General features: G+C 32.8%; 1 protein-coding gene across 2 annotated transcripts; it reads right to left on the minus strand.

The window, feature by feature from the left end:
- Nucleotides 1-733: 733 nt before the first annotated feature.
- On the minus strand, nt 734-26,068 carry LOC119611003 (protein bark beetle). Of its 2 annotated transcripts, none has more exons than XM_037966452.1 (13): nt 25,775-26,068; nt 16,702-17,418; nt 11,241-11,407; nt 4,930-11,183; nt 4,649-4,860; nt 4,231-4,586; nt 4,037-4,162; nt 3,351-3,374; nt 3,175-3,272; nt 2,876-3,119; nt 2,687-2,813; nt 2,406-2,627; nt 734-2,320 (listed from the first exon to the last, which is right to left on the minus strand). In XM_037966452.1, the coding sequence occupies exons 2-13, from the start codon at nt 17,152-17,154 to the stop codon at nt 1,229-1,231; spliced, it is 9,375 nt and encodes a 3,124-aa protein (XP_037822380.1). In that variant the 5' UTR covers nt 17,155-17,418; nt 25,775-26,068; the 3' UTR covers nt 734-1,228. The 2 variants fall into 2 exon arrangements, with proteins under 2 accessions (XP_037822380.1, XP_037822381.1); XM_037966453.1 differs by having other exon boundaries at nt 1,229-2,320; nt 25,877-26,068.
- Between the last annotated feature and the right edge of the window lie 1,217 nt (nt 26,069-27,285).

The raw sequence follows: 27,285 nt of genomic DNA on the forward strand, positions 1-27,285 counted from the left end.
TCCCGGCTTATCCATGTACAAAAATTGTGCTTTGGCGAATAACAACAGATACTCCATAGAAGCCCACAGACTGTGGGCCTAAGCTTTGGAAATGAGTTGGTGTTATATGTATATGATACAGGATGAATGTAGGAGTATACGGATCTCATTCGGCCGTATACCTAGAGTGAGTCCGTTGTTGTTGTTGTTGTAACAGGTTGGCTGTAACTGGATGTTTTCCCTGGGGAAAAAACTTCTGGTTGATACAGCTGTTGCTGAGTTGAAAATCTTTGGCCGATTGAGAATCGGGTCGTTCCGGAGCGGAGATCCAATTGTCGTGGGAACGAGAGTGAGTCTGTCGTATGTTGTGCTCTTATGAGAGTGTCGGCTGAATGAGAAGTGTGCTGGGTTGAATGGTGATGGACGAAACGAATCTTATACATGAGATACCATTGAATTTTCCTTCCTTGTCCAGGTATGTTCAGAGCAAACTCTGTTCATACCAGATTTACCATAGTTTGTCCTCTGTGAGTAAGAACAAAGTCTCAGCTTATTTGATGGATTCGTACTTCGGTCTACCGATTACGTCTCTAAGTGCCGACTAATTGTTCACGTAAAGCACTCGACTTCAACACCCTTCGGACGAAGGTGAAGGGTATAAAAATACACTTATTCGACGGTTAAATTTTAATTCGAAAAATATTAAATTTATTTGTTTTGTTTTTCATATTTACATAAAATTATTATAATATACAATTTTTTAATAATAAGGCGCAATAAAATTACAATAATACAATACTTAAAAAATAATTTGTAAATATTTTGTTTTAATTTGTTGCTAATTGAAACAATTAGATGTTTATAAGATAAAATACATGTTTTAAATTATAAAATAAACTTAAACAACTAATGGAGGGAATGGTTGATGTTTTTTTTTTTGTTTTTACTAATATAAAACTTAAAAGAAAATCTCGTTTGTTTCAAAAAAACACTAAATATAAAAAATAAAATTAACAATTTTTAATAATTAAAATAGAAAATAAAATTGAATTAAACACAAGAAACTTAAAGTGATGTTAAAAGTAGTGAAATGATAAGTTTAAAAAAAATACATTAAAATATTGCTTTAATAACTTAAAAATAAAATTATATTAAATAAAAAATTAAATCCCTAATGTAAGAGATCATCAATAGTTGTTGTTGTATTGAAATTAAAAAAAAAACCTAATTGAACATTGATGTCGCTCACTTACATTGAGGTCTCTAATGGTTGGCTATAGGATCGGCCATTGGCGTCCATGGTCGGTGTATTGTCAAGGTCAAGATCAGTCTCTAGCAATGCCTCGGAACGTGAACGTTGCTGATAGGATGCTTTACGTTCGTCTGGCCTTAGGGATGAAGGTATTTGTGCACTGGCAGTGTCATCACTTTCATAAACTGTTTTGGGTCGTCTATTGGCCACATGGGCAATAGGGGTGTCATACTTGGGTGTATTGCCCAGAGTAGATACCGGTCTTGACAGTCTATTCGCTCCTACTGCTGTCATATACGAGTCCGGACGTCTTATGTCGGGCGGTATGACAGCAGTACCATTACTTACTTGGCTATTATTATGACTACGTAATTCGGCTAAAGAACTAAAGTTCATATTATCGATTTTTTGTTCGTATGTCAAACTATCGGCATGTGAGTTATTGCCAAATGGTGTTTGAGTCGCATTGGGCGAGGGAGTTTTCTGTAAAGGAGGCAAAAATGAACTTGGCGGTCTGTCCGATAAAGTACTGGTACGTTGTTCTGGTATATTTTTCTTAAGTTCGGATAAAAATGTTAAATTTTCATTGGGATCGTGCCTTAATGGTAATGTACTTGCATTACCATAATAATCGGAACCAGTTTCTTCTACATCGGTCTGATGAATAATGGGTGTATCTTCGGCTATACTGTTGCTAATGGAATTATTGCGTGTACCCGAATAGGTAGAGTTATCACGGAAACCTTCATTGCGATAGGACAATTCAAAGTCGTTGGGTTTTTGTTCAGACCAAGCAGCTACTGCTGCTCTACCACGACTTGCACTGGCCTTAGAGGCGGAACCTATAGTTGCTACTCTATGGGGTCCCTGTGAGGAGCCCGATCTTACGGTGCTAGTAACATATTCATTTTGTGACTTCTTTGGCGTTTGATATTCAGATTTTTCACCATTACGATGATTTTCATAAGGTTCAAAGCTGGCCTCTGAACTTAAGACACTTTTGTCTATGGACTCGAAAGAACCATTGCCCATCATTTTATAATCTTGGGCCATAGTTTTGGTTAAAGTGCCAGTAGAGGTGGACATATGCTAAAGAAATAAATATTAAAAAAATAACAAAATAAGAAATAAAATAAAAATAACAAAAAAAACAAGTAAATTAACAAAATCATACAAAGTTTCTTCTTCTCAAGGAACCCTGGGGATCTATACTATTCAGACTGCGTAAACTTTGTCGTATACTATTGCGTCGTTGTAGCCTTTGTACATGTCTATGTTTAGATTTGGCATACCAACAAATGGCCACCAAAACCAATAAAATAATGGCCAAAACAAAAGCGGAAATAATACTAATAGCAAAAATATCAGCTCTCCAGGATAAAGGATCAATCACCACCTGAAATAATAGGCTTGGAATTAAAACACAGACAAAATTAAATATCTTATTCAAACTACCTTGGGATCTATTTCACATATAAAGCCCATTTCTTTGCTGCACTCTTCTATGATCACTTCGGTAAAAGCAAAGCTGGTACAACGATCTATATGATTAAAATCCTGGATCCAAACCTTTTCGGGATATCTGTAAATTAAAGAAAATGTCATTGTAATGCGGGAACGCCTAAGTTAATCTGTACAACTTACTTCAAATGTCTCATTTGTGTCTGTAAATATGACCACAAGGTGGCGCTGTCTGTTCTTATAAAAGGCATTGAGGAATTTTCCGATCTACAAAAGTCTTTTGCTTCGTGAAAAGTCATAGGCACACCCACATACATAAAACAAGTGTCCTGGACTTGAGCCCAACCGGGTGGACATTTGCCATCTAATATAGATTGATTGTTCATTTGGAAGGGCACTGCTTGAACCTCCAGCAATAAAGGATCATCTGGAAAGGAATCAGTAATTACATAATATTCTAAATTTGTATGAAATTTACTTACCTGACTTATCTTTAATTCTAGATTGCACGGAAATGCTGTTGTTGTAACTCCAATAATTGTGACGGGCATCGATTTTGGAACGCCATAATTCAATAGTGCTGTGAAATTATGAGATAAAATTTGTTAATTTGGTTAATTTTTTTCAGGTTTGAAATTAAAATTAAGTCAAGTTTTACCTGTTTCGATAGTCAAAACTGGAACTATATTAAAGATCATGCAGATAATAGTTTTATTTTTTTTTTTTAGCAAAGAAAGATAAATAAATTTGTATTATACAGATTAGTGATTATTTAGAGACAAAGATTAGACTTTATGGTTTTAGTATAAATGAAGTATGATGATTTAGGAAGATTAGATTCAATGTCGTTATATTAAAATTTTAGTTCAGTACTATTTCATTTCTACTACGGTTCCGGTTCAGTTCAGTTCTAGTTCAGTTCTAGTTCAGTTCTAGTTCAGTCAGACTGGAGTTCGTAGGTTCGATTCCCCCAGAGGCACTGAAAAGAGAGCGTACAACAGGCCCGATGGATGTCTAGGTGTATTTCTTCTGATTTGATGTAACATACAACCTCTTGTCAAACTACTTAACTATTTATAGTTCAGTTTATGTTCAAATTTTCAATATAAAGTAAATAAAATGTTCCTTGTAAATTCTCAAAATAAACATGAAGCACAAAGAAAGAACAAATCAAGAATAAGGTAACTCTATGTTTGATCTATTGCGATCTTTAAAGTTAATCCCAAAAAGGAAGAAAACTATTATTAGGAAAGGTATTTAAATGAAATTAATAAAACTAAAAAATGCTTCTAATGATTCTATGAAATATGACCAACTATTTAAAATATTTGTCTGAACACTTACATCGTACTATTTACAGTAATAATTTCGTAATCGTTGTCGGGATTTTCGAAAATATTATCCACATATTGCTGACCAGCAGTGCCAGCCACTATGGTAGCTCTTCCCATCCAGTTAGTGGCCACATTTCTGTAACAAAAAATATATGTTTATAAAGAAATAATTTTTTCCCATTAAGTTATTTTAAAGACACCTACCTATAAAAACCATTATGCGAAGTACTCTGGTAAATGGGTAAGCGTACCTTTTCAAACCCTGAAACTTCTACTATACGACCACCCACATTACTGTGTACAAAATTGTAACTAAAGTTAGAAACAACTTGACGCAAACGTATAACATCCTCAAAACCGGCTTGATTTTGAGCAAAGTAATTACGATATAGTTCAACTTCTTGATAGGGAGATGATTGTCTTCCCTCCACGAATAAAGCTGGGCGATTGCGATTCTTGAGGAAAAGATTGTGATGTATAAAACCTCTCAGAGAAGTAGCCGATCCACGAGAATCGGCACGTAATTTCAAACCTCCCTGATTGTTTAATATCAAGTTATTCTATAAAAATAAAGGAAAATGGTGGTAAGTATGTTTCTTCGGTTGTGAAAAGATTAACTCACCATAAAGTAAAATGAATTCATATTCTGTACATCCACATTAATGGCGGAGGGACAGGTGGAGAAATTACCATATAATTGCATGCAATTATTTTGTATACGATTGGAAGTTAAGGTTAAAGTGGGTGTAATCTCTCCCGCAGAGGAATAAGTGACAGCACCTTTGGTGGCCTTTGTTATATGGGAATAAGTAATATTGTGTAGGGCATCACGATCTATTTAAGTAAGAAATACATTAGAATAAAAAATTTATTAAAGAAATTTAAGAAATCGTTTAAACTTACATTGTCCAATAGTTGAAATGGGCACTGTTACCACTTCTGCTATAAAACCATGATATTCGGGAGCACCACTAGCCATTAAATGAACACTTAAAGTGGGACCTTGTGTCTTAAAGAAAGACTTTTGATTTTTGGTATCCGACTCTATTTGATCCATAAATACTGAAGTAACATTATAAACATCACCATCATATAAACGTATAGAATCCATGCGTCCATATAGTTTTGAATGATTGAAGAGATTAGATTGCAATAAACGAAAACCAATCGGTTTGGCTCTATAGGCAGCGGTAAACATTTTCACACAATTTACCGGATTATTGTCATATTTATAGTAGACTAATACTCTTTCTTCTATTTCTATGGACTTTTGAGGATCACAAATATCAATCAAGGAAAAGAGTTTATAAGGCAAGTCTAGATTCTTAAGAGGTGTAAAACTGGATTCCTCACTTTCCCGGCCCTCACCGGTCAAGGAGACAATATTTATGCCAGTACCCAAAGCTTGGCTTATATTTAGCAAATTTAAATTAATGGGACCACTAGGAGCCACAAAATTTACCCCATGATTGGCGGAATTTTTTATAGTAACCGCAGTTATGGCGGGTGTTTTATATATGGCTTGTATAGCGGCCGATTTTTGATTGTGTAATACGCCAGCGTTTTCTATCGATACAAACTGCAGTTTACTACCTTTGTTCTTTTGCGAATTATGCGTGAGTGTATCGTGATAACGATGTTCATATTGATTTTCCTCGAACTGAGCATTACTAAAACGTATGCCACCCCAATAGACTTCATCTTCGGGCGTGCCCTTGCAGCTAACAAACACGAAAACATCATCCCAACGACACTCATGACGATGACCATAAACTTGACCATTAAGACGTTCCTCACACTCGGACATGCGAGTTTCATCGCCACGGCATTCCAGCGGTTGTACCCAAGTCCAAATCCTAGTTAAAGAATTGGTATGGAACTCAATTCTACGATCGTGAGAATAGTATACATTCAAGGGATCATAACCCAGTTCACGACATACAACCTGAGCATTACGTTCGGTAAAACGGCTGTCACATATTGGCACCCACTGTAGGGTAGTGTGATTAAAGTATTCTAGAAAACCTTGATTTATGTCATACACATCATTTGTATCCGAACTGCAATTTTGTGAATTGGTACACAATCTTATAGAATCGTGGGTTTGCATTTGTGACATATCCTCTAGAGCTCTTTTGTTTAACAAAGAATACGATTCATGAGTGGCATTTTTGAAGGGTCTCATAATAATAGGAGATTCTTCATAACCTATAGCATTTAGGGAACCCAAAACAAGCATGCCTATACTGGGTTCAAATTCCATTTTGACGCCATGCTCTATAGTTAAAGTGGTCTCGGGCATAACTGTTATATCGTTTTTAATAACATATGGCTCGGCTCGTTTTCGTATATAAAGATCTGTAAATATGCGACCACCCTGCCAGGTGTTTAAATCTATAATGTCACGATTTTCCTTGACCAACGAAACACTGGCATCGAATGAATCTTCTATTAGATAAGGCTGGAATATAACATCGGCATGATCATTCCAATTATCAAAATCAAATATTTTCGATTCTATAAAATCAATATCACTAGAACCCCACCAATTTTCTCGGGCATAGAAATAATTATCCAGTCTGGCAGATCTTAAGCCGGCCACCAAGTTATATCTAAGCGTATTATCTGCTATAAGATTGCGATAAAGTTTAACATTTTGTATGCCATCGATACGTATGACAGCTGTGGGCATACTATTTAAAGCAGCCAATTTGGTGGCATGCGTTAGTGCTGGTAGATGCCTTAAAGGTTCAAAGTTACTATTTCTCTTGATGGTATTATATTCAATGGTGGCCTTTACTTCTCCCAACTTTTCACTTAAACTGTCGGCCTTAAATTCCATGACATATTTGGCCATATTTTGCTCTATGCGATTGTTGTCAAATTTAATGCGTTTTTCCATTCCCGCTACGGCTATCAAACTGTGCGGACATTGGTTATTAAGAAAAGCATTAGAGGTTATATTGAAATCGGCGTAATGACCCGAGACTTCTATATAAAAATTACGATTGCGCTGCCAAGTAGTGTTGCCAAAATGTATGCTGTGTGTGAAATTTTCATTATATTGCCAAACATAGGGTAATGAAACCTGAAAGCCGCCATTTTTATTATCCTCCACCGTGGTATCTTGTATAACATAATGGAAGAGATTGTTAGAAGATCTCAAGTCTTTGGACAGCTGGCGTATGCCATAGCCGTTTTGGCTAATAGTAGAGCCATTTAAATGTAAAGTTATTTCGGAAAGATTACTGCTGATAACATCCCAAAAGGGGGAGCTGAACAAAACTGCTTCCAAATCATTGTTGCTTATTTCACAGTTGACTATTTTAATGGATTCATTGGCTTTTCTTAAATAGTATTCTCCCTCATTGCCACGATAACGATTGTAGTATATAGACGATATACCTCTTAAATTCTTTTGTATTTTGGTGGATCTTAGGTGCAGAGAGGGTACTGGTCCACTTACCACCCTATTGCGTATATTTTGTATAGGAGCTTGAACTGTAGTCAACATTAGAACTGCACCTCCTAAAGCATTTTCACCACTTTCGTAGTATATTACTATGCCATAACTACTGCTGGTGGTGGGAAAAACATTTAAATCTCTTCTTACATCCCAGACCTGAGATCTTTGATTTTCACTTTGTGAATTCAATATCAATATACTTTCGCTGGATTGATTGTGTATGGGATTTAAAAGTTGTATGCCCAAAACATAACCAGCAGAACATCTTACGTATAGTTTTTTACTGATCGAACGTCCCCGTATTTCCTCTGTGCGTACATATTTGCTATCCATGGGACCCAACTCTATATTGCCTTCGTCAGAGGGCAAATTGTAGGGCTCATAGTTGGTCTCAAATGTATTAAAATCTATAGCCATTTTAAACCAGCCTCCAATTTCCAATTGATCATTGGCCGCTATAACCGGATCATGGGAAATACCACTGCCTCTATTGTTTTTGATTATAGAACCTTGTATACGAAAATCTAATTGTTTGAAACTTATGCCACTACCACGATTACCCACAAACTCGGAATTACGTATGTTATTGATAGCTTTGCCACCATAAATATCGGCATATATAACACCCAAACCATCATCTAAATTATCGACAATTCTTACATTTTCTAAATTATGTCTGGCAAAATCCATTTGTAGAGCAGGCTTAAAGGTATTGGTGGTATAATCGAATAGGCCCGCCTTTTCGATGGTAACATACTGCAAATCCGCTCTCTCGGCCAACATACTAAATCTAACTCCCGCCCAGGCTCCTTCATAGCAGCGTATACCCACATCATTATCATGGGAACAGGAATTTTCAAAATCACCTCTATTCAAATATTCAGCCTTACATTTGGTAATATCACGATCATGAGCTGTACAGCGTACATTGGAAACAATGACATCTTCTGTCAGACCAACAGCCGGCATTTGGGATCTTAGTAAACGCCAGTCTTTTGGATTTAGCGTATAACCTAAATGATGACACACTAAGGCGGAATTTAACTCAGTCCAACCATAATCGCAAACAGTACCCCATCTACCATTTAAGTACAGTTGCAGGCGACCCTCATAGGGACCCGCTCCACCCAAAAGTCTAACATTAACTTGTGGCGTTTCCTCGCCTGTTATCACTGTCTCTGTATCCATATCTAAATTTTCCACATCCATCATTTCATGATTGGTAGAGGAATCCACATCCATGGGCATTATAGTATTACGTTTAAGGGTTAAGAATATATCATCCGGTCTTCTGCCACGGGCCTCCAATTTACCAGCCACCATCATGCCTACACTGGGCTCAAATTGTAAAGTAACACCAGGTTGTAATATCAGTTTGCCTCCCGGTCTTATATTGATATCTTTGTTGACCGTATAAGTGCCGGCAGGAATCATTTCTTGGCCATCTACCTCACCTCCTATATACTCAGAGCCTTCACTATAAAATCGTGGCACAAAGGTGGATATAGAAATGACTGTAATGGAACCAGGATTTGAGCTATGCAGCAGATAGGGTATATATTCTATTTTAGCCAAATTATAACGATCATTACGATGAAAGAGCCGGGCATAGATTTTCGTTTCTTCAGTATGGCCCAACCAGTTATAGGTGGCGTTGATAATTTGACTTTGATCACTCAATTGCGAACCAATTTCATAGGTTGAATCCAAATTGTGTAAAATATTGCGAAAAATATCGACATTATTAGAACCCACCACAACAGCAGCTGCTACCCTTGATCGGGGATTTAAACGTCCAGCACCATCATAACCTTCACTGCCCTCTACAGGAGGACCAAAAAATTCCATTATACGATTTTCCCTAACAAAATTGCGGGTAAATAAAAGACCTTGAACATCTTTACGACTATAGGGCGATAAACCTAGTGAAACCACATGTACACCCTGATTTTTTATGAAATAATTACTTTGTATTATCAGACGCACCGGCATAATATTGAATTCTTGAAATATAAAATCGTTTCGTATATAAATGCAACCATATTGACCATAACGGAATTGATTAAATTCTATCCTGCCCTGCAGATTTAAAGCCGGACTTATGTATATGGAATTCTGTTGACTATTCTCAAAAGAGTTGTGTCCTATTTGCAGGCGTGTATTGGGTTCATTTGGCTCCAAAGATCTCCAACAAGTTTCCAAACGTATATCATTATCGGCGCTGCCATTAAAGTAATTGCCAGTTATATTGACCCACAAAGGTTGGCAGTAATTGCCATGCAGTATACCAGTTTCCAAATTAGAATTAAGATGTGAGTATTCTACTGCGGTGGTCTGGTTAAATGCTATATATTCTACTCGGTTGGGATCAGAGGTTTCATTTAACCACACCGCTATGCCATAGCCTTTATTGAAGTTGACATAACTGCGTGAAACATTACGATTGCCTCCCGTGTAAGTGATATTGACACCAGAACCTTGATTGTAACTTATGTTAGTTTCGGTTATATTGACATCACCAGCACCACTGGCTATATGAACACCAGCCACATGACCATTGCCCGATACAGAGGAAGTATGAACATGTAATCTTGATCTTAGATTATCTACAGCAATGCCACGCCCACTATTATCCTGCACAGTAGAGTCTAGAACTCTTAAGTCAAATGCACTTGTTTCTCCCGTAGTTATGCGTATAAAACCATTTATTTCTTCTCGCATATCGGCTTTAATTCTTATATACAGCTTTTCTCGTGTAGAGGTAACACTCTGAGGCCTAGTAAAGTTGCGAGCTTTCCAAAAGAACAACAAACGATCATTAGCTGAAGCACCATCAAATATTTCCACTGAAGCCGTTTCATTATTTTTCAAGACAAATTGTTCAAATTGCACGGTGAGCACATAGCCGGGTTTGGTAAAAAAGTATTTGGCACATTCTTTGGCAGAACCAGCATAAAATTTCTGGGTAAAAGATAAAGTAATGGGATAGGTTTGTCCCGAGGTGGTGGGTAAAGTGCAAAAATCATATATAGAAGATCTATCGGGTCTCTCGTCGACTCTCAAATCATGGCCCACATATTTAACACCATCGGCAAAGTTATCCTGAATATTACAGCCATTTAGTTGCACATAACCTTGACTGGAATTAACAAATATGCCGATGCCATTGCTTTTTCTAACGGTGACATTTTGCATTTGAAAGCCACCATAGGGACGTGTAGCATTGAACCCAGTATAAGCAGAATGGGTTATCACTACATGTTGCAGCACGGGAGGTATACCTATAGTTTCCAAGGCTGATTTGGCCGACTGTTTCAAACCATTACCGGCTCTTATTATATCCACATATTTCAACGTCGATTTGGATTTGGTGTAATACACTGTATTGTCCTTGGCCAAAGTTTTGGTAGTGGGAGCGTTATCAAAATACAAGCCACGCCAGTGCGTCAGTTGTATGCTGTGTATAGCTTTACACTGTATGCCTATATCACTGTGATAATCACAAACTCCGGAACCCAACTGTCTAGACGACCATTGACAATCCAAAAGCGAGTTTTCCGTACCCTTACAATTTGGCAATTCATACAGCAAACGTGGCTTTAGGTCGGGTGTACGATCTACCCAATTCCAAAAGCGGCCACCTTTGAAACCCAATTGACGGCAAGCCACCTCATAGTCAATCATAGTCCAACTAAGAAAGAAACATATAATTGGAATTTAATTTATCTATTAAACACAAACAACTTACTTTCTTGAATTAGTACAAACAGACCGCCATGATCCCTTATGAAAGATCTCTAACCTGCCCTCTAAGGGTGTGGGCCCATCTACCAAACGTATGCCACGTTCTTCTACATCGGGTAATTCTACATTGTGACCTTGTGCTGTCAAAGTAATGCGTGCCGTTGGTGTTCCCTGTAATACAAAAAAAACACACACAGTGAATAGAAGAAGAATAATTAAATTAGCATAAGATCATAACCACAGACACACAATCAAGATCGGTTTTTTATGCAGCAGTCATCATGTAATTTCATTATGGACACTTGAATACAATTAACTCTTAGTGACCTTCTGACCTAAAGATGTGTTAATAAGACGATGACGATGACGATGATGATGTCTACAATTATCATGTTGTGTTTATAAGAGTTTTTATTATTATTTTTCAAATACTTAACCTAATAAGTAGTTTTCATCATAATCAGGGAGTGAGTTGATTAGGGTGCTGCATAACGATTATTTCAAGAAACTTTGATCTTGAGAAAAAACATACTATAGAAAAAGCTAAGAGGTTGAAAAACTGGTAGATAATTGTCAAAAATTGGTTGCTGACCGAAAAGTGTTTGTTCGATAACTGAGAGAGAAATCAGTTATATTTAGAAAGCTTTCTGAAGAAATTTGTGATCACTCAATTAAACCTAAAACTAATTAAACCTTAACAAACTGACGAAAAGTTTACTAAAGCTAAAATTATGGAAGGAAAACTGCAAAAAAATTTAGAATTTAAGAAAAGTTTTTTCTAAAACGATTTGCCTCAAAGCTTTCTGGAGTAATACTGTTTGAAACCCACCTAAAGGTTTGTTTTAGGGTTATGGTCGAAAATTGTTCTCTAGAAGCTTTCTGTAGTCGAAAGTTTTGTTCAATACTTTCTCCGGGTTAATTGTTTAAAAACTGTACACAATTTATCAGAAACTGTTCTGCAGAAAGTTTTATTTTGACAGCATTACACAAAAGCTTTTTAGTATTATTATCAAAATTTTCTCTAGAAAACTGGCTGATAAGTTTTCGCTAGAAACTTTGTGTAGCCAAAAGTTTTCTATAAGAAAATCGCTTTAAAGCTTTTTGTAAATAAATGGCCGAAAAATGTTCTTCTGAACGATGGTCAAAAAACTTGCAGAAAACTGGTTGTATAATGAAATTTTTTCGAGAAACAATACAATTTCTTAAAAGATTTCTCTATAATGATCGAAAATTATTCTCAGAAGAGTTTCATGGAAAAGCTTATCTAAACGTTTTCTCTTAGAAACTGTTTTCTCCTGAAGTTTTCGCCGAAAGTTTTCTCCTGAAAACTGGTCGAAAAGTTCTATAATGAAAATTTTTGAAAACTATTCTACAGAAAATGTTTCGAAAAACTTTTTCTCAAAGCAGTTTTATGGGTAAACCTGATCTAAACGTTTCCTCTATGAAACTGGTCGAAAAGTTGTGTAAAGAAAATTACTAATTTGTAGTCAGAAACGTGTTCTCTTTATAGCTATTCCAAAAAGTTTCTATAGAAGACTGGTCCAATGTATTCTTAAGAATGCTGGCTACAAGAGTATTCTCTAGAAATCTGGTGGAAAAATTAACTTTACAATAAACTGGTCGATTATATGTAGATAAACTGGTCGACAAGTTTTCTCAATGTTTTCTCCTAAAAACTGCTCAAAAAGTATTCTGTAAAAAACTGGTCGAAAAATGTTCCCTATAGAACTTTACAATAAACTCGATTGATTATCTGTGAATAAACTGGTCGACAATTTTTCTCCTATAGAAACATTTTTGAGAAAGTTATTCTCAAAAAAAATTTCATATAAAAGACTGTCTTAAATTTTTACTCCAAGAAAATGGTCGAAAAGTTGTGCGAGAAAAATTAATAGTTTGTAGTCAAATAGGTTTTTAGTTAAAAACTTGTCTAAAAACTTTCTATAGAAGACTGGTAGCAATTCCTTCTTTAAAATACTGGCTACAAATATTCTAGAAAACTTGTCGAAAAATGTTCCATTTAGAACTTAACAATAAGCTGATCGTTTATCTGTAGATAAACTGGTCGACAAGTTTTCTCTAGAAAACTGGTCGAAAAGTTTTTTCTAAAAAAACTGATCGAAAAATGTTCCATTAAGAACTATACAATAAACTGATCGATTATCTGTAGAAAAACTGGTCGAAAAGTTTTATCAATGTTTTCTCTAGAAAACTGGTCGAAAAGTATTTTCTAGAAAACTAGTCGAAAAATGTTCCATAAAGAATTTTACAATAAACTGATCAATTATCTGTAGATAAACTGGTCAAAAAAATGTTCCCTACAAAACTGGTTTCTGTAGAAAATTTGTCGAAAATTTTTAACACAAACTAAGATGTTTAAAGAACTTTATTAGTTCCCGGAAAAATTAAAACAATTTTAAATTAGTAACACCTTATTATGCGTACAATGTTCATGCCACATGCATAATAGGAAGTTATTATTTTTTGTTCGCTTTTTTTCTAACAAACATCAAAGATACATTCCTCAATTAGTTACACAAATTCTTTCCTCATCTCTCAAGTTACAACCAACGCCACAAACAACAACAATCTTGTACATATGAAGTATGATGACAGACAATCTATTCATTGAATGAATGAAGTAAATTGGAAACTGTGTTTGTTGTAAAGAAAATTTAATTATGAAAATGAAATTATAATTCGTTCTTCAAGATGAATAAGCCTCAAAGATGTGTCATGTTAGTAGTGTGATTTTATACACAAACATTGACCTCTGCTTCCGCAAAATATCTTTTCTTATGAGCTTTTTTCTTTATCAGCTTGTATTATTAGTCACTTTAGTTCGTTGTTGTTGTTATGTTCTTTTCTTATTCTGCTGCATTTTATACTTGTTCTTTAATATACTAAAGCGTTCGTTGACAGGAAGACAAGTTAAAGACAAGTATGTATTCCATAAATTGCTGTAAAAGGGGAGGAAGTGCCCAGTATAATTTATAAGGTTACTTTAGTTTGATATCATACCTTACTATTATGTATTTTTTCCCAACATTATTGTCTTAATGTTAAAGTGGCCAAAACGGAAATAAATGTTATTAGAGTGGTAGGTTTTTTTTTCTAAATGTTATTACATCAGAGACTTCCGTAGACAAAGTAATTCATAGTTCAATATTTCAATAAATTATGTTACAGTTTTAGATTATTAAAAGTATTAATAACAACTGCTTTAGTTATTAATTAATTTATGTTGCAAGAACTTGTTGACCTCCAGTTTAAGTTATATTCTATGTTGAATAATATTTGCAACATTTTTTTATTTAAGAGTAATAATATTTGTTTTCGTTGTTCATATACATATTTCCGTTCAGTTGTAATTAAATTGAAATTAAATTGAAACCCCCACTGTAATCGAAATCTTATCAAACTTCTCACTTATTGCTAACTAAATATGACTTAACCAAGAACAATTACAACAATTAATGAAATTTGCAATTTTCTCTACAAAAAATAGAATCTCTAAACGAAACAGGTTTCATAAGCAAGTACATATTTCCCTTTATCATATAATCTTATCAATGAACCCACTTTGAAAAAAAAAAAAAAATATGTAGTCACTCAGCCGGGCCTACGTCAACCTTAAACAGAGCATAATACAATTCCGCAATTTAATGTGTTATCATAAAGCGTTACAACGTTGCTGATATGAGTAACAGATAAAAAGCTTTTCCATATAGATAACAGCAATACAATAGTATTCAAGCAACAGGTGAATTTCTTTCTAAAAAAATAAAAACAACAACAAAAAACTTGTCTGTAAACAAACATTTATGAGGTTGAACCTCATGAATCACTAACATTTGATTTGAATTACAAGTAAAAAAAATTAAAAACTAAAATTACGAAAAAATATAGCAATAAGAACAAGATCAAATATGAAATGAGTAAGTGTGTCAAATACACTTGTTAAGTCAAAATAAAACTAAAAACAGAAAAAACTGGTAAGAAAGTAGAGGTTGGTTATGTCAGACCTCATGATACCCTAACAGCAGGTGTAATTATTGCTCAGTAAGTGTATATACTCTATTATAGATCAGTCTGTATTCTCCACTAAAGATCATTCTAGAGTCTCGACTATCAGATCAGTCTATAGTCTGGACTATAGATAGGTCTATAGTCTGGATTATAGATCAGTCTGGACTACAGATCAGTCTATTGTATAGACTATATATAGAAGTCTCTATAGTGTCAACGATAGATAAGTTTGTAGTCTAGACTATAAATCATTCTATAGTCTGGACTTTAAATCAGTCTACATTCTGCACTATAGATAAGTCTATAGTCCTCACAAGAGAGTAGTCGATAGTCTTGACTTTAAATCAGTCTATAGACTTGACTATATATCAGTCCATAGTCTGGACTATAGATCTATCCATATTTTGTATATAGATCAGTCTATAGTTATGAATATAGATCAATCTTTAGACTATACTATAAATCACTCTATGGTCTTGATTAAAGATAAATTTATGGTTTTGACTATATACTAGTCTTTAGTCTTAATTATGGATCATTCTGTAGTCTTAACTATAGATCTGCCTATAGTCTTGACTATAGTATGGAAAATAGATAAGTCTATAGTCTGGACTACTGATCAGTCAATAGTCTATATATATTAGTCTATAGTATGGACAATAGATCAGTCCATAGTATGGACTATAAATCAGTCTATAGTTTGGACTATAGATCAGTCCGTAGTTTGGGCTATAGATCAGTCTATAATATGGACTATAGATCAGTCCATAGTTTGGACTATAGAACATTCCATAGTCTGAACTATAGATCAGTCCATAGTCTGGACTATAGATCAGGCTATAGTCTGGACTATAGATCAGTCTACAGTCTGGACTATAGATGAGCCTATAGTCTTGAATATAGATCAGTCTATAGTATGGAATATACATCAGTCTACAGTTTAGAATATAGATTAGTTATTGGTACTTTTACCTATAGATCACTCTATAGTCTGGATTATTGACTATAGTATGTATTGTCTATAGAAAGTTTAGTCTCGTGTATAGATCAATAAAAAATATCAAAAATATTTCAGTTTATAGTCAAGGCTATAGATCAGTCCATAATAACAACTGCAGATCAGTCTATATTCTCTCTATAGATAGGTCCAGACAATAGACAATGACTTAACTACAGGTCAGTGTATTGCCACGGCTATTAATCAGTCCCGACTATATTTTATTGTATAGCCTCAGTCTTTGCATGAAAAAGTGAAAAAGTAGTAGGGAAATGTTTCTGTGCGTTACAAACATCAAAACAAACTCATAATACCCAACCCAATATAGAAGTGCAGAGTAAGAAAATAATAATAAAATGTATAACGTTTTCATGATATGCACTGAATTCCATTTTAATTCATAATGAAAATTGTGTTAAAATTTCCAATTTAAACTTACCACTGCATGTAATATTCCACGTATGGTTATGCCAACGGTAGGAGCAAACTCTAATCGAACACCAGGTTCTATTATTAATTTGCCATTACGTTCCACTGTCAGGTGTTCACGTACAGCATAAGGACTTTCACTAGAACGTAATATACGTTCACTAGTTATACTGCCGCCATTCAATTCCGTATATGAGGTGGAGGCAGACGCAGAAGACGATGACATCAGCGTATTGTCGTCCGGTCCCAATAGGGGTGGTGGTGTTTTTGTTGTTGGCAGCGGTGAAGCAAATTGCAATTGTGTATTGCCTTGAAAATCTGGGTCGACGTCATATTGACTGTTGGTAAACTCCGCAGATTCAAATAGTTCACTATTTTGTGTTTTTATTTTGGTTATGAAAGTTAAAACAATCAGAATTATTGCAGCCAAACCATTAAAGACAAGACGTCTAGGCGTCGTCATATTGTCAGGCACTTAGTGTTGTTGTATTTTATTATTTAGGTTTTTTGTATAAATTTTTGGTATTTAAAGGCACACTTTTTTAGTAAAATTTATTTTCAAATGAAAATTTAATTATTTATAACAAATCCAGTTTATAAGAACACTTTTAAAAGGCCACATGTTTAGCTATTTAGGTTATTTTGTTTTGTTATGTTTTATTTAGATTTTTTATTGCTTTTTACTTTTATTTTAAGCTGTTGTTATATTTTTTTTAGTTAAATGAAACTGAAATTGTAATTAAAATTATAATAAGTTAAAGTAAACCGTAAAAATTAACATACACACACACAAACACTTTCCCAAACTTTAAAATTCCATTATTTTTTTTAGTTTGTTTATTTTGGTTAAATTTTTCTTAACTAACGGGTTTTCTATTGTGTCGTCATTTACTATCGTATAACAAAACCCAAAACACACACGCACACTGAAGTATTTTCCCCCACAATAACAAACATTTTAGGTTTTATTGTGGGTTAAACCAAGTTAAGAAAAACTCTGGCACACACACACACATACGCACTCCAAATAAATTCGTTACCTTTTACCCAATGCGTTTTTTAACCAAAACCCGTCTATACGCAAACAACCGTTATAAAATACTAACTTGCCACTCGCTTGTTTACTTTTCAGAACTTTTTGTTTTTTATCAATATTATTTTTCTGGCGCTTTTATTTCTCCCCAAAAGTTATTTTGGCCTCTCTTTTTCCATACACAACAACAACAACAATGAAACTACTCATATGGGAGTACAATGCATAAATGAATAATAATATGTAACTGTAAAATGTGTACATTATTTTGGAGCATATTTGAACTCTTCTACCATGACAATCGTTTGAATGAGAAGCTTAATTTGTATACTAATTGATTTAAGGTACTATTTTCTCTGGAGGGCAAAGAAATTTTCTTGCTATGCTACCGAAAATCATATTACTGTTTGTTTATTGACGGTATTTTGTTCAGATTTTTGGCTGACATATTTTCGTTGGTTTAATTTTTGGGCATTAGGGTTTTGAGTCGAGTCAGCGTTTCGAGTTCGAGATGTTATTAATTTAAATTTGATCATTTTTTGCGGCTGATAAATGATCCAACACTTAAATTTGGGCAATAAATCAAAATCAATACCCCTCGCTATGGTATCTGGTGACTTTAGTAAATTGAATTATACAAAAATTTATGTATAGATACGGACGAATGAATATTGCTAATGGACTCCGCTATCTATAAGGATTCAGAAAATACATATTGAGGGATTTTATTCAAAAGCAGCTATCTCTCATTTTCAGGAAAACTAAATTTTGATGGTAACATATTTGGCCAACCAACCAATCCTGCATTCGGGATATAAAGGCCGAAAACTATGTTATTTTAAATGAAGACGAATTTCTTCATTTCACTCTAACAACCCCCTCGGAGCCCTCCACGTTTATCCAATCTTGTTTCCTAAAATTGTCAAACACATTTTTTGACGAACTGAAGTAACTTTGTGGCCTCCAATAGGTTAGTGGTTATCGTTATAGCCTGGTAGACCGAAGCACTGGTTAAAGGATTTGATGTTTATACATCCTCCTTTCAAACGAACTAACTACTAACTAACTAACTAACTAACTAACTAACTAACTAACTACTAACTAACTAACTAACTAACTAACTAACTAACTAACTAACTAACTAACTAACTAACTAACTAACTAACTAACTAACTAACTAACTAACTAACTAACTAACTAACTAACTAACTAACTAACTAACTAACTAACTAACTAACTACTAACTAACTAACTAACTAACTAACTAACTACTAACTAACTAACTAACTAACTAACTAACTACTAACTAACTAACTACTAACTAACTAACTAACTAACTAACTAACTAACTAACTAACTAACTAACTAACTAACTAACTAACTAACTAACTAACTAACTAACTAACTAACTAACTAACTAACTAACTAACTAACTAACTAACTAACTAACTAACTAACTAACTAACTAACTAACTAACTAACTAACTAACTAACTACTAACTAACTAACTAACTAACTAACTAACTAACTAACTAACTAACTAACTAACTAACTAACTAACTAACTACTAACTAACTAACTAACTAACTAACTAACTAACTAACTAACTAACTAACTAACTAACTAACTAACTAACTAACTAACTAACTAACTAACTAACTAACTAACTAACTAACTAACTAACTACTAACTAACTAACTAACTAACTAACTAACTAACTAACTAACTAACTACTAACTAACTAACTACTACTACTAACTAACTAACTAACTAACTAACTAACTAACTAACTAACTAACTAACTAACTAACTAACTAACTAACTAACTAACTAACTAACTACTAACTAACTAACTAACTAACTACTAACTAACTAACTAACTAACTAACTAACTAACTAACTAACTACTAACTAACTAACTAACTAACTAACTAACTAACTAACTAACTAACTACTAACTACTAACTAACTAACTAACTAACTAACTAACTAACTAACTAACTAACTAACTAACTAACTAACTAACTAACTAACTAACTAACTAACTAACTAACTAACTAACTAACTAACTAACTAACTAACTAACTAACTAACTAACTAACTAACTAACTAACTAACTAACTAACTAACTAACTAACTAACTAACTAACTAACTAACTAACTAACTAACTAACTAACTAACTAACTAACTAACTAACTAACTAACTAACTAACTACTAACTAACTAACTAACTAACTAACTAACTAACTAACTAACTAACTAACTAACTAACTAACTAACTAACTAACTAACTAACTAACTAACTAACTAACTAACTAACTAACTAACTAACTAACTAACTAACTAACTAACTAACTAACTAACTAACTAACTAACTAACTAACTAACTAACTAACTAACTAACTAACTAACTAACTAACTAACTAACTAACTAACTAACTAACTAACTAACTAACTAACTAACTAACTAACTAACTAACTAACTAACTAACTAACTAACTAACTAACTAACTAACTAACTAACTAACTAACTAACTAACTAACTAACTAACTAACTAACTAACTAACTAACTAACTAACTAACTAACTAACTAACTAACTAACTAACTAACTAACTAACTAACTAACTAACTAACTAACTAACTAACTAACTAACTAACTAACTAACTAACTACTAACTAACTAACTAACTAACTAACTAACTAACTAACTACTAACTAACTAACTAACTAACTAACTAACTAACTAACTAACTAACTAACTAACTAACTAACTAACTAACTAACTAACTAACTAACTAACTAACTAACTAACTAACTAACTAACTAACTAACTAACTAACTAACTAACTAACTAACTAACTAACTAACTAACTAACTAACTAACTAACTAACTAACTAACTAACTAACTAACTAACTAACTAACTAACTAACTAACTAACTACTAACTAACTAACTACTAACTAACTAACTAACTAACTACTAACTAACTAACTACAATAACTAACTACTAACTAACTAACTAACTACTAACTAACTAACTAACTAACTAGCAATAACTAACTAAAACGAACTATTCTTTCCAAATCGAGAAACAGGGTTTTAAAAGTTTGAAAATAGTCGAAATTGGTTCATGATTTCATCTATCTACTTATATACATATAAATATATTTTAGAGATATCGGTCAATACTCATAATACTGGATCAGGCCCTAATTTCCTTCCATTAAGAAATTCTATATAAATATAAATCCTTCTACTTAATGTCAATAAAACGTTCATATTTATATATCGGCATTAATGTAAACTCTAACATAATATGGATTTGTTTCATAACAAATCCATCTACCAAACTCTTTAGAAGTTTATGGATACCCCCCAGAGACCTTCGAATATGTACGTATATCGTAGTGTGGTAAAATTCGACATAAATAAGTTTTCTTTCGAAATCCAATTTAAGACCCAAAACTCTTTTAAAAAGCTTATACATGTACAGGGTAGTTTAGCATTTAGTAGTCCTAAGTGCCCCAATAATTGAGGTATATAAATGATTTATGGTTGCTTTGGCAACACCGTGTTTGACCAACATCACGGTGTTTACAAAATATTTAAAAAATAATTGAGAAATTGTTTTTAGAATCGATTAACAAATATTTGACAAAATTCGGTAAAGTATTGTTTTTAAGTATTTTTAAAACGAGTATTCTCTTGAGAGTAAACATAATAATATTTTCCATTCAAAAATGATTACTTAAAATTAGTAACCATATTTTTCATAGATTGTATTTATTATTATTGCTCAATAAATAATGAAAAAGAGTGTAAAAAACTCTCTTGTAACTGTTATTTTTCTTTTCTCAAAACAAAGAGAGTAATGCATACAAAATAACTGTAAATTATTGAATATTAATGAGCTGATAGACGGATAGACAACAGGCAGAGCGCGTCAAAACATGTTGGTATTTTTTGTTACCAAATATGCATTTCAACGCGCAGCGCACACTATTATTCACTTTTGTTGTGGGTATGTATGGATATCATATGAGAAAATGCATTTGAAAAAAAGTCATTGTTTGAGCATGTGTTTTTGTAGTGAATTTATTAGGTTTTTGAACTTTTAAATGATAAATATTTAAAATGTAGCTATAAAATATTGATAAAGCTAAAAGGTAATGAAAAAAAAAATCATATTTTAAAATAATTGATACCAAAAAGTTTAAAAAATTTAGCTTTTTTTCTTTTTTTTCAATAGTTAATAATAATACTAAATTATTTAATAAAGTTTGTCTAATAACTTTGATCTTGTGCCAAAAGTTCTGTAGCAACCCTCAACAAATTAAAGTAACCCTGTGTCTGTCTCTCCAATACAAATTGTCAAGGTTAATTGATAATTGCACTTAAAAAGACAATAAAAATGAAACTGTCGAAGCCAGACAAATTACTTAAAAAGTAGAAAAACAATTTCTTTTAGTTTTAAAATTATTTAATACTTCATAATAATCATCATTTAAGTATTAGTCACTAAAGTGACGATAATAAAACAAAAATAAAAAACAAAACAATTTTTTTATGAATGAATTGTATAGATGTGTAAGCAACAACAAAAACGAATAAATGATTTAGACAAAAAAAAAAAAACAAGAAAAATAAAATAAATAAGATGAACTGTTTTGTATCTTAGAAGTTTTTATGTTCTTTTTTGTACTCTACAGTAAGGTTAGGTAGATTTTTGAAGAATTTTTTTTTTTTGTAAGCCAAGTTATTGTTTCACCCTTAATCACTTTTTAGATAGATTTGACTTATTGATCAATTTGTCTGTCTGTCCTTTTGTATTAATCAGTGTAAAACTAGTTTTAAAGAACTGATTTCAAGAAGTCTTTAGAATCATATATCTATATATATAAATGAATGTGTGTTTCTATGTATGTTTGTTTGGACTTTATAGACATCTAAACGGACCCATTTTTCTGAAATTTTCTCAGTGTCTTCCTGTATGTCTGGAACGAACTAAAAGCTACAATTTAATTTCAAAATATCAAGTGAGGGACGTGCCACGCCCACATACAAAATAATTAAAAGTCGCATATCTCAGACACTGCAAGAGCTAGAGTTCTAAAATTTGGTATGGACAACTTTGACATCAATATGAATACATGGGAATAAAATGGGCAGCTACAGTGGGCGTGGCACCTCCCATATAAAAAAACCTCTTAAATTGATATATCTGAGGAAATATAACAGTTAGAGTCCTTATTTTTAACGGAGACACTATAGTACCAACATAACATAAAATTAGCGAACTAGAAGTAGGAGGCGTGACACCTCCCATATGAATTAAATTTTAAAATTCGTTTATCTGATAAACTATTTGAGATAGAATCTTAAAATTTAACACAAAGACTTTTAACATCCATGTGAAAATTTAGTATAAAAATGGGCGGACTTTCATAAGGGGGTTCTTGGTACCTCTGTGAAACTATTAAAAAGGAATAAATTACTTTTTCTAATACTTTTTTAATCTCCTAATGATTTCAAATCAATGAAATTATACTGAATAATAGAAACACCAGGTAAATGATGACATGTCTTTAAAAATACTGAATGTAATGATTTGATGTATGAGAAACCGGTTTCGTAGTGCAGAAAATTTAAATATTCTAGTTCAAGTCTGGTTTTAAATATAGTTTTGGGACCCAAATTCAATGTCTATGACATTTTATGTTATCAGTTTTTTAAGAGCAGAAAAACTGTACAAAATTTAGTTTAAACAAATAATTATTCTGGTTATTTTCTCCAAAAAAACAACATCTTTGCTTACATCTGCTTACAAACTGACACATTTTAATAGAAGCAGAAGAGTATAGTCGGTCATGGTCGACGATATGATGCACTACAACAGAAAATTAAAAAAAATTATAATAAAAACATTGTTAAATTTTACTTTAAAGAAATTTCTTGATGAAAAACTAATTTTCTAAAAGAAAAGTTAGAGGTGAAATATGGACCAATCGTCATGAAATTTATATACAAAACTTGATTTGAATTTTATCGCGGAATTAATGATTAAAGTCATTTATGAACGTTTAAAACATTTTCCAGGTTCAAATAAAGGCTAATCGTTACAAAAATCGTTAGTGTCTTTTAGTTTTATATATATTAAAGTTGTGCCGATTTCAGAAGAGATACGCAGAGAGAGAGAAAAAAATATACATCTGGTACCAAATTGGCACCAAATTTTCAATAATATCCATTCTCAAGTATATAAATACAAACACACAACAACAACAAGTAATGTTGACCAAGCAACGTTGTCAACATTGCAAGAATACGTTGTCACAATCTAAGCTTACTACGACTATCCGTTGTCTTAAAGTTAACAAATGTGTTAAGCTCTAAATCCGTTGTCAATAGTAAGCTTACCACGTTTGCTAACTTTTAGACAGCGGATGTGCATAAAATTTAGATTGCGACAACGAATTGTTGCAATGTTGATAATGTTGCGTGGTCAACATTACATGTTGACCATACATACAACATGTATGTTTATACTTGACAACGGATGTCAAGATAAAACAATTTGTTTGTCAATTTGGTACCAAGCGTGTATATTTTTTTCTCCCTGTGTACTAATATATATTCGTAGTTATGAACTAAAAAGGCTAAATCGGAAGGACCGATTGTATGGTAGTTAGATGGAATAATGTACCGATTTCAGCCAAAGTCTTCGTTTATTGTCGAAAAACACGATTGGTCCAAATTTCATTAAAATATCTTCAAATTTGAGACCTCTATCTAGAGCACAAGGTTTACATGAACAGCCAGACGGACGGATGGATGGACGGACTCAGAAAGTGCTCCTGATTCGATTGGTGTACTTTAAGTTGGTTGTAGTAACAATATTTTTGTGCGTTACAAACATCCGTACAAACGCCTAATACCCTTCCCACTATGGTGATGTAGGGTATAATCTGTTTATTGAGGTTAAATTTTTTGTATACAAAAACTGACCACAAAATATGGTCAAAATACAACATGTTTTGAACTTGAATGTGAAAATGTGCATGCTGCAATTTACAGACTCTCTTTTTCACCATTTTTAAGTGGTCTAGGTTATTAGCCATGTGTATGAAGTAGAAAAAGCAAAAAAAAAAAAAAACAAATTGTCAACACAGATACAAAACGCACGCATACATTAAACACAAGCCACTAACCAACCAAACATTTAACTAAACAGGCATACGTTCATTCATAGAAAATCTGAGCAGCATTCAACCAGCCACTGAATCAACCAGCCAACCAACCACCACTATATTGCATTTAGTTCCAACCGATAAACTGCAATTTATAAAGCGCAATGTTCTTAATGTGCAGCTAAGCGTTCCCAAAAAAAAAAGATATTATGATGGGAGTTACTACACTAACATTAGATTTAATAATACATAGTCTTTCATTCGCAGTGTAATATTATTAATAAATATAGTTTTTAATTAATACAATAGTTGTTTTTGTAGTGTAAAGTTGTTCCAGGTTTGGTATGATTAATCCATAATGCAAACACACAACACATAACAAAGTGTAGGTGCGATGGTGGTGTTTTGAGTTTTTGTTTGTTTTCAAGTGTAATATAGACAAAGTTGCCAACAGGTTTCTTAACCAAATAGCCCATAAAACTAAGGGATATTATAAAAATAACAACTTGTTAACACTTTTTTTGTTATAATAATCCTTAAATTAACACGACATACATAGATTTTTCTTTATTTTATAAATTCACTTTTTCTCTTATTTTCTTTTATTTAAACATGATTCTTTAGTTTTATTATATTTCTTTACTTTTTTTCCAATTCTTTTTAAACATCATCATTAACCGATAAAAGCCCATAACAATTTGTTAATAAATGCTTAAATACTCATACACTAACAAGCTTTTTCTTTTGTTTTTACCACTACCTTGACAATTTTCTTCTATTTTATTAATTTTTTAAAGTAACAATTTTCTTGAATTTCTCTTAAAATTCTCACGTTTTTCACTTAATTTCATTACTTTACCCTTCAAACTTTAAGTTTTTTATAAATTTTATCTTAAATATTAGATTTTTCTATTAAAATTATTAACTTTTCTTTAAACTTAGGCGCGGTCAGCTTACTGACTTTTTTTCTATACACGGACACACTAACACCGAGACCCGCAGCACCACTATTAACAAGAAAACAACAACAAAATACTATATTCAACAAGTTAACACTGTATATCGACCATGTTAACAAAAAAATTCTATAACGTAAACCGATAATAAACAAATTTCAACCGCTCAAGCTTACAGTCGTTTAACTTCTGAGAAAAGCTGCTCTCAACTGACAGTCAAAGCAACAATTTTTGCTTGGTATCTAATGTACACACTAATACTCTGTCAGTCATTGTGTTTATAACTTTCGTATCTGTGTGTAACAAAATGTGTGAGAGCGAGCTTTAGATACAAATACTTTCGGTTGGTTTCTGGTGTGTGTGTGTATCTTTTGTTTTGTTTACGTTTTACTTTTATGTTGGTACTTAAGTTAACTTTGACAGTTGTGGTTTGAAACAGAAATGTGAGAAAAGAAAAACAACAATAAACCAAAAAGCTGTGTTTGGTTAAAATATCCGAAAAATACGTTAATGGTTACTAGTTGGCGTTGCCTTATTGAAATATACATTTAGATAAATTAAAATTGACTGGCAACTTTGTAAGAAATTTACACTGGAAAAATACATTTGTAATTTTAAATGTCACTCAAAACTTCGAATTTTAGTGGGTAATAAAAGTGATCGCAGATTTTCATCGTTTTCATCCTAGGGCCTATAGTCTCGAACTTTGGTAGGAAATAAAAGTGATCACAGATTTTCGTTCTTTCAGCCCTAGCTAGAAAATGGACTTTTATGTTTTCACCCAAAAAATCGGTTTTTGGTAGGAAATAAAAGTGATCACAGATTTCACTGTTTTAGCCCTAGGGCCTATAGTTTAGCCAGAAAATGGACTTTTATGTTTTCACCCAAAAAATCGAATTTTGGTAGAAAATAAAAGTGATCACAGATTTTCATTCTTTCAGCCCTAGGGCCTATAGTTTAGCCAGAAAATGGACTTTTATGTTTTCACCCAAAAAACCGGTTTTGGTAGGAAATAAAAGTGATCACAGATTTTCACTGTTTTAGCCCTACCGCCTATAGTTTAGCCAGAAAATGGACTTTTATGTTTTCACCCAAAAAATCGAACTTTGGTAGGAAATAAAAGTGATCACAGATTTTCATTCTTTCAGCCCTAGGGCCTATAGTTTAGCCAGAAAATGGACTTTTATGTTTTCACTCAAAAAATCGGTTTTGGTAGAAAGTAAAAGTGATCACAGATTTTCACTGTTTTAGCCCTACCGCCTATAGTTTGGCCAGAAAATGGACTTTTATGTTTTCACCCAAAAAATCGGTTTTTGGTAGGAAGTAAAAGTGATCACAGATTTTCACTGTTGTAGCCCTACCGCCTATAGTTTGGCCAGAAAATGGACTTTTATGTTTTCACTCAAAAAATCGA

This window comes from Lucilia sericata, unplaced genomic scaffold (genome assembly GCF_015586225.1).
Source record: "Lucilia sericata isolate MDLA Ls3-8-SP2 unplaced genomic scaffold, ASM1558622v1 Contig001334F_arrow, whole genome shotgun sequence".
In the NCBI taxonomy this organism is placed as follows: Eukaryota; Metazoa; Arthropoda; class Insecta; order Diptera; family Calliphoridae; genus Lucilia; species Lucilia sericata.

Bases quoted from the DNA above. Each gene is read 5' to 3' on its own strand.
- LOC119611003 (XM_037966452.1), bottom strand. From the start codon at position 17,154: ATGACGACGCCTAGACGTCTTGTCTTTAATGGTTTGGCTGCAATAATT. The intron at 3,273-3,350 runs GTAAAACTTGAC...ATAATTTCACAG, and splicing joins AGTTTTGACTATCGAAACAG to CACTATTGAATTATGGCGTT. The intron at 2,321-2,405 runs GTATGATTTTGT...TTATTTCTTTAG, and splicing joins CCTTGAGAAGAAGAAACTTT to CATATGTCCACCTCTACTGG.